The 13,017-nt window shown below is 45.8% G+C and overlaps 1 protein-coding gene and 2 long non-coding RNA genes across 3 annotated transcripts; 1 reads left to right on the forward strand and 2 right to left on the reverse strand.

The window, feature by feature from the left end:
- Positions 1–750: 750 nt before the first annotated feature.
- On the reverse strand, positions 751–2,107 carry LOC120653984. The gene is made up of 3 exons (XR_005666919.1): positions 1,931–2,107; positions 1,414–1,550; positions 751–983 (listed from the first exon to the last, which is right to left on the reverse strand). It is a non-coding gene; the product is annotated as an uncharacterized LOC120653984 (long non-coding RNA).
- A 5,313-nt stretch (positions 2,108–7,420) lies between these two features.
- Positions 7,421–8,313, reverse strand: LOC120653357 (GDSL esterase/lipase At3g09930-like). Its single transcript, XM_039931114.1, has 2 exons — positions 7,770–8,313; positions 7,421–7,656 (listed from the first exon to the last, which is right to left on the reverse strand). Exons 1-2 carry the CDS (start codon positions 8,311–8,313, stop codon positions 7,421–7,423), a joined length of 780 nt encoding a protein of 259 aa, XP_039787048.1.
- Positions 8,314–10,768: 2,455 nt separating this feature from the next.
- LOC120655322 lies at positions 10,769–12,963 on the forward strand. The gene is made up of 2 exons (XR_005667427.1): positions 10,769–11,960; positions 12,696–12,963. It is a non-coding gene; the product is annotated as an uncharacterized LOC120655322 (long non-coding RNA).
- Positions 12,964–13,017: the final 54 nt, after the last annotated feature.

Consider the following 13,017-nt stretch of genomic DNA (forward strand, 5'->3'; position numbering starts at 1 on the left):
AGTGTCATATATATACTCGGAGCTTTCTCTCGGGCCGAGTTGGGCTTAAGCGGGCTGGGTTTTTTAACTGAGGCGGTTATCTTACAACAACCACCTCTGAAAATAGAACTATTAACAGAGGCGGACACATTAAAGTTGACCGCCTCTGCTAATCGATTTCGAGAGGCGGTTTTTTTAACCGCCTCAGTTAATAAAAGAGGCGTTAGTGGTGGTCATTAACTGAGGCGTTTATTTTCTATGCCCGCCTCAGATTATTGGGCTCACAATCCATTAACCACCGCGCGGCGCTTCGGGTGATAGAGCTAACCGCGCCCAACTCTACGCACGCATCAGGCTTCCATCAAAACCAAAACAGAAATGGTAGCTCTCGAAAAAGAATAAAAACAGAAATAATGAAACACGCATGCAGCACACTATAAGAGAAACCTCCTGTTGATACGTTTTATTCATAGCTTAGATATGTTTTATTTCGTCTTTAATGTAGTGTAGACACGCTTTGCTAAAGCGTGCCTGGAGCGTGTCAAGGTCTCAAGGACCATAGGTACGTTTTGTTGAGTGTATCTAAAACATTTAAGATGCTTTTGTAGAGACGGTCATGTCTATGCTTGCATTTCGATTCAGGTGATGTATATACGTTTTTCTTTCTTTTATGATTCCTTTCCTTTTCTTTTTTTCTTTTTTCCATTTCCTTTTGCTCATATTAGTTTATAAAGTCATGCAAAATAATATTTCACTTTGGGCACGGGAGCACACACCAGGAAAACATTGCCTGGCCTGAGCAAGTATTCATTTAATATCAATCACCCATATAAAATCATTTCAAAAAGAATCATCCATATACCATATGAAGGTCTTACATATATACTGCCCTAAATTTTATAAATTATAATCTAGATAAAATACTTCATGCATGCAGATACTTGTATTTCACTTCTCCACGCATTACTTCATTCGGCAGATTTTCTTTATGGGCTTTCATAATCCTGCAGATTAAATAAATACAGTATTGGTATATGGTATGAAAAATAAACACGAAAAATTTAAAATGTATTTTTCTCTTAAATAATCATGAAACTTAGCAGGGAATCAACGTGTTTACAAAATTATATCAACCCTTATTCTGAAAGAAAGTCATCATTATTTACACTATAATTATACTATAAGACAAGTCTAGATAATTTGAATTATTCAAGGAGAAAATTCTATGACATCACTAAGGATTCTCTGTATAAACCTATAATGAGAAATCACATACATACGCTACATGATGATTATAAATACTTTAGTACAAAACTGTAATCCTGAAAAATATTGGTCTAGAGAACAATTAGATCTTGCATACTAAGCATTGAACATTTTACTTGGAGCGCTCACATATCACCTACAACTTCTGATACTCTGGTCATCACTTACCCAAAAAGCTTGTGATGGATCTCAATCTCATGCCAAGTGTGAAATGAGCTGTAACGGAAGGGGTTCAGATGCAACATCTCATCTCATCTCTGCATGCAACCAGCAGTGCTCAACTTCAAACAGGAAGCACATCTCCGCTGCATCACATGGGAATTTTATTGGGCAAGAAAAAAAAACTCGAATATGAAACATCTCTCATGAAAAAATTGTAACAAAATAGGCATTCTGCATGGCGACTAATGTTATCTGAATATCTGAACATAGCCAAAAGGTAGAGCTATTCATTCACTATGTGCTGCAAGAAAACACTTCCTGTCGTCTATATTACACATGATGTTTGATAAGAAAGGTAGTTCATAAAAAAACTACAGTACGATGTACTAATCAAGAGTCCATTTGTGTGTCTATAAATGAAACAAAGACACGTATTAGGTATACTTAGTCTTAGCTGCAACTTGCAATTACCAAATAGGATCTAGTCCTTAGTCCGATCACAAACAAGATAAAAAATACGAACCTGATGTGCTCGCTGAAACAACGACCATGCCCTCAGCCATGTTCCCTGAACCTCTATCGTAACTGAAAGAAAAAAACAAGATCTATAGACCAAAACATAATTGCAACGTACTGAACCAGTGAGGGATCCGGCGACAGTGAAATGCAGACGCCGGCGGCGGGGTTGGACGAGAAGGCACGAGGCACTACCGGAATTCTCTAATTCGCCGTGTGCCCCAAGCACACAGCAAAGCTTAGTAGGCACACGGTGAAGACTTTGCCGTCAGTGGCCGACAGCGAACCCCCGACGGCAGCGCTAGGCACGGCAGAGGTCTAGTTTGCCGTGTGCCATCTGTCGCACACACGGCAAACACATTCGCCGTGTGTATCCAAGGGCACACGGCAAAAAAAAAGGCCAGACGTCGTGACGCCGCCGGCCTAACGGCGTGACGGAGGACTTCGCCGTGTGCCAGGAATCAGGCACACGGCGAAAGTATTCAGGTTCGCCGTGTGCCTCACAAAAGACAGTTTCAAAAGGATGAGCTGGGTGTGGAAAAGTCAGGCCCTTGAGTGTGGCCGCGTGGGGGCAGTTTGTCATAGACAAAACAAGACACATAGGCTCAGGCAGAGCAGCTCCAGATTAAACGGCACAAAAGGAAGGAGCTGTGTGACCAAACGGATAAAAAAATTGAGCGTGAGGAGGTTAGAAACACGGGGCAATCTAATTTACGGGCGACCATGCGGAATGCTCCATACGGTCGATTTTCGATCATAAACTACCCTTCGTCTGTGTTCTATTCCCATCAAAGACACTCGCATCAAAATATGATACCCGCATCAAAAGCCACTAGCTAATCACCGGTCATACTTACTATCACTTTTCTCTTTCTCTTTTGATAAGAAACTACAGATATAAATTACACATAAACATTTGCATTTAGAAAATTAATCAAAATCGCAAAACAAAAAAAAATATAGAAAAGAGAAAAAAATTATATAAAAGGCCTGGAACAAAACCGCAGCAAAAGTTTGGGAAAATTGAAAAAAAAAACTTTCGATGAAATTTCAAAAACGTTTGGAGCAAAATTCAGGAGATTTTTTTTTTGCAAACAAAAAGCTTAAGAACAAATTTGGGAGAAAAAAAGTTTCGGGAAAAAAATTCAGAAGCAAAAAAATTGGAAGCAAAAAATTAAGATAGAATTTCAGAGACAGTTAAAGTCGGGAACAAAAATTATGGAGGAAAAATTTGGAAGATAAAACCTGAGAACAATTGTGGGAGAAAATAAGTTTCGGGAATGAAGAAATTAGAAGCAAAAGAATTGGAAGCAAAAAATTAATATCAAATTTAGGATATCATTTTAGAAAACAAATTTTGAAGAAAAAATTCAGAAGCAAAACTTAATACCTAGTTTGGGAGAAAAATTTCAGAAAAACTTTAGGAAAACAAAATAAGAAAAAGGAAAAAGAAAAGGAAAGAGGAAACAAAAATTTTGCTACCCTACCTGGAGCCGTGCTTCACTAGGTGGTGCCACTCTGCACATGAGCCAGGCGCTGGCCGCTGCTCCTCTGTGACAGAACCGCCAAATTAAAACTCTCAATTAAGCGTAATGGCCGTCATTTGAACACATTGGACGCATTAGCTTAATGGTTTAATTTGACAGTCCTTTCTCAGATCACGTCCCGATCGAAACAACACCGATAGTCCCACGCGAAGGTGAGCGAAGATGATACAAGGACGACAAATAATTGAAAATACAGCAATATCCACAAGACTCTGCCATAAGTTTTACAAACTAAGTTTGAATACATACATAATTTACAAATTTTACATTACTGAAATTCAAGTTCGAACAGAGGGAAAAGGCCTACAACTAACGCAAGTGTACACCGAGGAGTCCCCTAACAAAGCGTCTGGCTCCACAACCTCCCATCCCTCTGCGTCCCGACGGATGAACTTAACGCAGCAGGGACAGAAGTCTACGTCTGTGTGTCTTGAAATAATGTTTCAACAAAAGCCCTGAGCAACTAATACTCAGCAAGACTTACCCGATTATGGGTATACATAGCCCACGTATCTAGACATGCAAAGCTCTCTGGTTGGTGGTTTATTTTGCAGGAAAAGCGTCTAGAGGTGGATCCTTATTTTTGATATTTTAGCTCCAAATTCTATATAGATTAACTATGATCTAGTATTGGCATAAACCATCTAAAGCAAACATGGTAGAACATTAGTCACAATTCAAAGTAGACATCAACATATATAAAATAATCCATATTCCATTTCATATTACTACGAGGTGACGCAGTTGATCAAGGTGCCCATGTCCGAGAGCGACTGACGGCGAATCGATCCAATTTAACCTTGTAAGGTGGACCTAACCAACACGGCACGCAAAAGCCCCGTCGGATCCCACGCACCAATCTTTCCCCTCCCCGCCTCAAACTACAAAACCGCCACACCTGCATATAGTCAGCCGAGCCCTACGAGAGACCACCAAAAGTAAACTCATGCATCCCAATTCTCTGCGGCTGCTCGACTCGCCCTAAGGGGTGGGTAGAAGTTCTGTACTTTCGAAGCAAGACAGTACTCGGCTTACCGGTTTCGACTACCTCCTACTCCCGGCATGCGGCTAGTACAATTCAAACATGATCAGCAGGGCCAACAACGGTACGGTCCTTAATCGACACAGACGGAACTAAGACACCCAGGAACCCTGTCCTGCTGCCATACCTACATATCCTTATCATTCCCGTCCGGTCTCAATTCTCCATACATTCCATATCAAATACACAACTCATGTACTGGAATATGAATATATAATATATCTCGCGAGTAACCAGAAATTACTCGACTTCTAATCATCATATATCTCACGAGTGACAAGAGAGCACTCGTCTTCTACCGGAAACCATTAAGTATAGCACTTCTATCGTCCTATACATACTAGTATAACTCAAAGAAACCTAGGGATCATGCAACTAGGGTTCCAAATAATTCCTAAACCTAATGCACAAATAATAGAGACATATATAGGTGTCATAATTTGAAATAATATGATGTGCACCGGGTTTGTCTTCGGACTATTGCTCAGAGCTAGGGTCAGACGGGCCTTGGGCTGGGTTCTCACGCCTCTCCTCCTGGGCTTGCTCCGGCTGCTCCTGCGGTGCCGCAATCACCTCATACACGGTGTCCTCAACTGCAGATGCTACACGAATGCACATGAGATGATTGAGTGCAATTCAAACTATACAATCGCTATACTGTAAAAAGAAATGTCTTGCGGACTGTCCGCGCCCAAATGGCGGACCGTCCACAGTACAATTCCGCAGACCCACCAGACCCAACTACGTCTCTGGACAAACTTCAAAACTATAGGGCGGACTATCCGCTCCAAAATAGTGGACCGTCCGCGGTTCAACTCCGCAAAACCATCAGAGGCAACGACGCCTCTGGACAAATTTTAAACTCTACGGTGGACTGTCCGGCCCTCCTTGGCGGACCGTCCGCAGTTCACTCTGCCAATCCACCAGAGACGACAACGTCTCTGGACAAAATTCTAGACTCTACAGCGGACTGTCCGCTCTCCAATAGCGGATCGTCCGCACTTCAACCCTGCGAAACCCACCAGAGACAACATCGTCTCTGGACAAATTTCGAACTCTACGGCGGACTGTCCGGTCTCCAATAGCGGGCTGTCTGCAGTTCAATTCTACGAAACCATCAGGGACAACCACATCTTTGGACAAATTATAACCTGACTTGCGGACTGTCCGGCCCTCCTAGGCGGACCGTCCGCGATTCCTGTCTTTTGGCACCGTGCGCCGCCACCAGTGAGGCCGGCACGGCGCCGCGGCGCGCCGCTCCCGCCGACGATAGCCCGACCGATGGCGAGGCTAGCACTACACCTTCTACTAAAAGAGGCGCACACGGGCATAGGTGATGCACGCGAGGAAATCAAGCCAAACCTAGTCGGCGACGTGCGGCCCGTGGCGGTCAAATTGACTTTGTCGAGAACGTGCGTGGAAACAATGTGAACGTGGAGGAACCAGGGGAGCACGAGCATTTGCGGATTACTTACAGTCGATTCGAGCTCTTGGACGCAAGAAATGGTGGACGGACGATGAAGTCCCACGGTGGGGTCGAGTTTGGGCGAAACTCAACCCGGCGGCCAGGGAATCCGGGATTCCCGGCGAGGTGGGGGTTGTGGAGGAAGCTAGGGAGGTGGTTGAGCTTTGGATGCGGTGGATTTGAAATCCATGGAGGGGAGCGCGCGGATTCGGCCGGCGAGCAGGAGTCGCTCAAGCGTCGTCTATGGCATCGGGAGGAAGAGGGAGAGTGAACCGAGAGAGAGAAAGTGAGGGAGTGGGCACGGGTGGGTGGAGGGAAGGTGCACGCCTTCAATGCGGCGTATTGGGATGGCCGGGGGAGGCTCGATGGCCGGCACATGGCGGCGACCGACGATCCTCGGTCACGGAGCAGGTGAAACAAAGCGCGTCGCGGACCGTCCGCCGCCCCAAGCGGACTGTTCGTGAGGCAGCATGTTACATCCTCCAGGCCGTGCCACGCTCCATCATCATGAAAGCCGGCATTGTCATCATCGGAGGCCTAACGCCGTGGGTGTTACAGGCCGTCGGGTCGCCCCCATCCTGCCTTACCGAGGGAGATCCACGCCCCCTCACTCTTGTGGAGCTCTGCGCCTACTCGCTCCCCACAAAATGATCGTCGCCGGAAGCTTGGGATTCAGCAGCAAAGAGAAGAGAGAGGGAGATGAAAAGGAATCGGATAAAAGAGAAGGATAAAGTTGGCCACAGCAAAGAGAAGAGAGAGAGGGAGGTGAAAGAATCAGACAAAAGGAAAGGCTGGCCCACGTGGGCGTTGGGACGCACCACGTGCAATCAGCTATGTGCCTTTGCGGACTGGGGACAGTGGAGTTGGTTTGCGTGCGGGCGCAAATAGGGTTCGGCAGAAACACCTCGGTGTCATTTAGCAATTCTCACACAGATTTCTCAAAATACATGCTAACCGACTAGCTAGCAAACCTGAAACTTAATTTTAAATTATTGATACTTGTTTCCTAAAAAACTAAAACCAGTTTTTTCCCTAAAAATCATTTCAATACTTATTTTTTTCAAAATTAATTTTAATTATTGATATCTAAACACACTAGAAGTTGTTTCCACTGCCACGTGATTGCTGCTATGGATTTGATCAACCCTGGTTTGAACTAACCCCGTGGAACATTTGCTGCACGGAAGCAATACGAGATCTCCGGTTCGGCTATGCATCATATTGAAAACTCAACAATAACCGATGAACACGATGTCTATCAATTCGTTCCAATATAACTACCTGATTGATCCAATCCAAACAGATGACTCACTATTGACCGAAAAAAACTACCTTAGATTGCTAACACATTGCAAATAATTGATAAATAAAATACCTTAATCTAGAACAGACTCAAAGACCACGGGAAGAGGCAAATAAACCCATGCGTGCCTTCATAACTAGCTAGTAGGTAATGTGGAGGAAATCCTTGATGTCCTTTTCAAGCTGCCCCATGACGGCCTCCCATCTAGCCTGAGTGGGGTGTACGTCGTCCCAGAAGAAGTGCTTCTCAGGGTGGGAGCAGACACTGTACAGGACGCCTCCATCCTCGTCGACCTGCCCGCAGTCTCCGTTCGGGTCAAAGCTGTAGCAGCACGGCTTTAGCTTGTTCTTGCTGAACTGCTTTGCCACCTGCGGGGCTGCACACCAAACATATACATATTTATATATATGATGCCTGCCTACTGCTTGTGTGTTGAAATACAGCTAATAAGTAATAAGCATGAAATTTTCATATGATTGCAGCACGTACTGTCCTGGGGATCGGATGGATCGACGATGTTGGTGAAAGCCCGGTGGAGGTCGACGAGGTAGACATTGTCGTTGCTTGAAGCATTCAGCTTCTTCTCGAGGTCGCCGTTGTGGAACAATGCGGCCAGGTTGCCGCGGCCCATGCATTCGGTGTAGTTGGACGGCCTGGTCTGCCACGGCGTGCAGGCCAACGGGTGCAGGTTGTTGACGAGGACCCTGGTCACGCCCAGCTTCCGCAGCCTCTCCACGCCGGCGGCGATCTCTTCCGTCACGTTCCCGATGAAGTCGAGGATCTCGCTCTCGCCGCTCATGTTGGCGACGCACGCGTAGTCGTTGCCGGAGATGGCCACCAGCGCGACCGACTCCCGGAGCTGCCATTTCCCGATGTCGCCGCCGTCGAGCATCTTCTTGAAGGAGTCAATCTGCTTGGCCAGGGTCGGCGCCTTGCGCGGCACCTCGAACACGCCGGCACCACCCACAACGAAGTTCACACCGAACTTGTCGCCGTTGTTCTCTTTCGTGTCCCTGTACGTCTCGGGGGCCATGGTGCGCCCCAGAATTTTTGGGGCAACACAATGTCGGCGAATTCATTCATACACACACTCACTAGTTAGGATAGGATCGATCGACAATACAATCCAAATGCAAGTGAGATTGATCGATCTGATCAACAATATAATTAATGTAGATTGTATTAATTATTAATTACCCATGAAATCCGATTGAACGAAGCCGTTGGAGAAGCGTCCGGTTGGATCCTGGAGAAACCCATGGGAGCACCCGTAGAGTTTGTACCATTGGCGAGTAACTTGGCTCAAATCTGCCTTGGGGAAGTTGCCGGTGTCGGCGAAGGAATCTCCAAACACGAACAGCCCATTGTACCAGTGGAAGCTGCCCGAGGTCCGAGCAGACTCCACGTTCGAGGCTGTTGCACGCAAATGGCGTTAGGAACAGGAGACGATAAACGATGAATAAATACTATAGCGTAGATGAAAAACGCGGTAGCCATGCATCACCATACCATTTAGCAAGACGAGGAGGCAGATCGATGAAAGGAGGATGGCAGGGAGCCTGACGGCCATCGTGGGTGCTGCACGTACGAGGAAGCTAATGGTGACGACGGCGCGTGGGCAGAGATGTGGTGGAGAGGGAGAGCGACGGCCAGCAGCGCGGGCGACGGCGGCGGTGGCGGGGATGTAGCCTGTACGACGCGTACGTGGAGCTCGGGAAAACACGGCTGCGGCCTGCGGGGCTGCGGGGGATTAAATTGGTGGCCGGCCGGCTCGGGCTTGTTAGTTGGATAAGCTTGGGCTGTTGCATGCGTCTGTTTCGCTATTTTTGTTTTGGTTCTTTTTCGAGAGCTAGCATTTCTATTTTGATTTTGATTAGAGCCTGACGTGCGCGTAGAGTTCACGATCAACTTTGTAATCCATCGTCTTCTATAAAATAGCGCATCATCAACACAATATACACCACCGGAAACGGTCAGTTTGCCAAGTGCCTAGTGTTTGATGAGATTTTGTGCAATCAATTTAAAATATGGCTTAATGAATGAATCGTATACATTAGTGATATGAGAAGCCAAAGAACAAGATGGACGGGTGCGCACAGTTGCATGCGTGCACATGCATGTACGTATGGCGGCTGAAGTATTTGGCGCCCGTACACGTATGCGGCACCCAGGGGCGGATACAGGAGGGGGCTATGGGGGCTCCAGCCCCCTAAGCTCCTCTAATTACACGTAAAATACTGTAGCAAGAGTCCTAAATCACCATTAAATCTTCACACAAATCAATATTTCTATTGTTTCAGTCCCCCCTTGTCTCCCAACGTGCATCCGCCACTGGCGGCACCAACGTACGTGTTGACGTATTACCACGTATGGCCGGACCCTCGCGGCAGTCGGCATAGTCTAGAAGATTCTGGAAGCATCAGGTTGACCTCCTGAACTCTCTCACGGTGACAACGACGCCTCCGCGTATCGGCCCATAAAGATGAGAAGTCCACGCGCATCGTCCTCATCTTTTTAGCTTCTCACGCACATGTGCTGGAGGGCGTTCTTGGCCAGGCCCACGATGCAGCGAGGAGTTCGGGTAGCCAGATGCCCGTGTTGTTGCGACTTGCATGGCGGGAGCTGGGGGATAAGCCTTCCGGGTTTTTCTCAACAAAAACTAGAGGCCGGCGGCGTCGATGGGGAGAGCCAGCGACGGCGCGCTACCCTAACCCAGACTATATAAAGCCCCGTGTTGACGCAAAAATCCGGTCACACACTCGAATGCGCTAGAACGCACAGCGAGACCGTCAAAACAATCAACACCAGCAGCCTCTCTGCGCAGACCGGTCAGACTGGATATGCGGACCGGTCAGACCAGTACTCCAGGGAGACGACGAAAACCTAAGACCTCGCCTAGGTTTTTGCTGAGGTCGGCAGGCCACTCAGAACATCCTTGAACGCCGTAGAGACGAGCGAAGAACAACAGATGAGATTGGAAAAGTTAGGGTTTGGAGGTAAAAAGTAAAGGATAAATATGTGAATCGATTAGGATTACCCTCAATCAGCTATGACCCTTCATATATATGGGGTGGGAAGGTCTGTACCCATTAGGAGTCGAAACCTTATCAAATCTCATGTCAAAATACAACTCCCAATTCGGATTGTGCGTTTCGGACCGGTCTGACCGGTCTCTGGACCGGCCTGACCACCCTGGACCGATCTGACTGGTCAGACCAGGGTGCTTTGCCGCTGAGGATCTCGGTGCTACGACTGTGGCTGTGCAACCATATTGTTATGGCATGTATTTTTGCAGAATTCGGTTGTAGTTTTGGTGTGGGTTTCTTTGGTTTTTGGGTGGAGCTGTTGTCCTCCCCGTGTTGCTTGTTGCTATCTGTGTTGTTGTTACGTGTTCTGGTTTGTATTTGGTTTTTTCAGTGTTTCTCTGTTTTTAGTCATTTATGCTCTTGTATTAGTTAAGTTTTGTCTGGCCACGTCAATATTGTGTCTGTAACTGCTTTCTTTTTAATGAAAAATGTCATGGTCGATAGAAAAAAGAAAGAGAAATAGGCCCGGATTGGCCTCCCACCTCCCTCCACAGCCCGGATTCTATCCCCGCCTCATGCTCTCCGGATCGCATCCGGCTGGGCGCGAGGCCGAGCCTGAGCTGGCGGTGCTAGAGGTGATGAGGCGGCGGCGCGTCGCGAGGGGAAGCGACAGCGCAGCACGAGACGGCGGGGGCTGTTCCCATCCATCGTCCGCGCTCTTGACCTTCTTCTCGCCGGTAACGCATCGCCCTCGTCTTCCTTCCCTCTTCTCTCCCTGGTTCTAAGGTTGTTGCTAGGGTTCTTGCTCCATCCCGCCGCTCACCACGTTGACCATGTGCCCCTCCTGCGAGAACCTCGCCACCGCCGACTAGGCCGGCCGCACGGCTCGCCCCACGCCCATGGGCCCGTGTGCAATCTTCAGGATCCATGATCATTAGTTAGCCTATTCCATGCAGAAAATCCTCTTGTGTTTTTCTGTTCTGTAAAGTTTTGTATTCCCTTAGCTCCAATCCCGTTTTTTTCTGAATCAATGAGCATCACTGTTCTGAAAAAAGTACGAAACCTCTATGAAATATGATGCAGAGAAAATTCAGAGTTTCTTCTCTGCGTGATTTCGTCCATGGAAGTAGCTTAACTCATTTGCAGATGCAAAGCAAACTAAGGATGAAGTGCTTTTTTTCTCTAAATTGTTCTGTCGTCAAGAAAGCTCGAACAACATTGTGTCAGTCATCATGCATCGACACCGTTCTTTTATCCTTTGCCTACTTTCTACAAAGCTAGCTACGGTTGATGCTCAGCTACTTGCAAAGACTGAAGGATGCTGCACCTGCGCTGATAGGAGTTGATTGTTTCAGACACGGGGTGGCAGGCTTCCATGCATCTACTAGCCTTGCTTGTTGATTCAGGTCCTATCTAGACACTCGCTGTCAGCACAACTCCGGTTCCTTGCCTTTTAATCATCTACTTGCTATGAGGGAGTTCATGTGCTTCTATCAATTGCTGTCTTTCAATATCTTCCTCTGCCATGTTCTTATTATATATTTTGGTATACCTGAAACTGGCACTGGCATTGGCAGTGCAATTGTTAGGTTTTCAGTACCACTATTGCTGTGAAACCAGCAATTGAAATTGACACCCAAGTTACAGATAATAGGTAATTTAAACCTATTCTTTTCTTCAATACGTAATTTAATTTCTATGAAACCAGAAGAACTGTCTGTTTATCTATCTTTTTAGATATACTTGTTGCTAGCTACATTGCAATCACTCAAGAATTGCAAAACAACTAATGATGTCTGTGATATTTTTGTACTAATGTTGGTGAATATTTTAGGACTCTTAAAAATCCAGTAGAGTTCAGCATGATCTGGCACTGTATAGCAAGTGTAGAGTTCAGTTTTTGATTCTTTGGTTATCTTCTTGTGTAGCAATGCTGGTTGCTGCATGTTTTCTAGAATTGAATCTTATCAGCAAGTAGTTAATTCTTTTGGTACTTGGATATATCTATCATTAGAATTTAGAAGGAGCACAAACAGTCCCATCTTGACTCTGTTATATACTACTATTAATTAAATTACATTTCAGTGACCTCCCGTTGATCAGGAATGACTTTATTGGAACTTGGAAGTTAAATTGAACTACACTCTCCTTTTGTAGATCTCTGCTAATGCCAAAGAAACCTATTTCTGTTTTGCTAGGAGGCTGATGCTATAGCAATAGTGGTTTGTTATTACTGTTCCCTTTCAATTATGTGATTTTTTTCCCAAGCAATGATTGCTCCTGCTACCTACAAATGTTGATACATAAAATTAATTAGAATATCATGTTAGCCAAATGTTTTTTTTAATTGTGGCTGAATTATCTTCTCAGGTTTGACTGTCTTTTGCAGAGTTAAGATTTTGTACCCTACTGTTAGTGGACGGCATTCAAGCTTCAAAGTCCAAGTTTCAAATGTTTGAGAATTTTTCTTTTTACTACTTAGAACTAAATTATATGTAGTATATTATATGTCTGAAAACTTGTAACTAAATAGTTGTGGAATCATTATCTAGTCATCTTGCCTGTGTCAAATTCAGTTTTTTATATCAGCTCGGAATTGCCGGAAGCTAGTGCACTGGTATAATATAATGTCTCCAATGGACGTGATTAATATTGCATTGTCTGATGCAAAAATGACATGTTTTGATTCCTAAGTGCATTGTCTCGCGTCA

The sequence above is a fragment of the Panicum virgatum genome, chromosome 1N (genome assembly GCF_016808335.1).
Source record: "Panicum virgatum strain AP13 chromosome 1N, P.virgatum_v5, whole genome shotgun sequence".
Lineage (NCBI taxonomy): Eukaryota > Viridiplantae > Streptophyta > Magnoliopsida > Poales > Poaceae > Panicum > Panicum virgatum.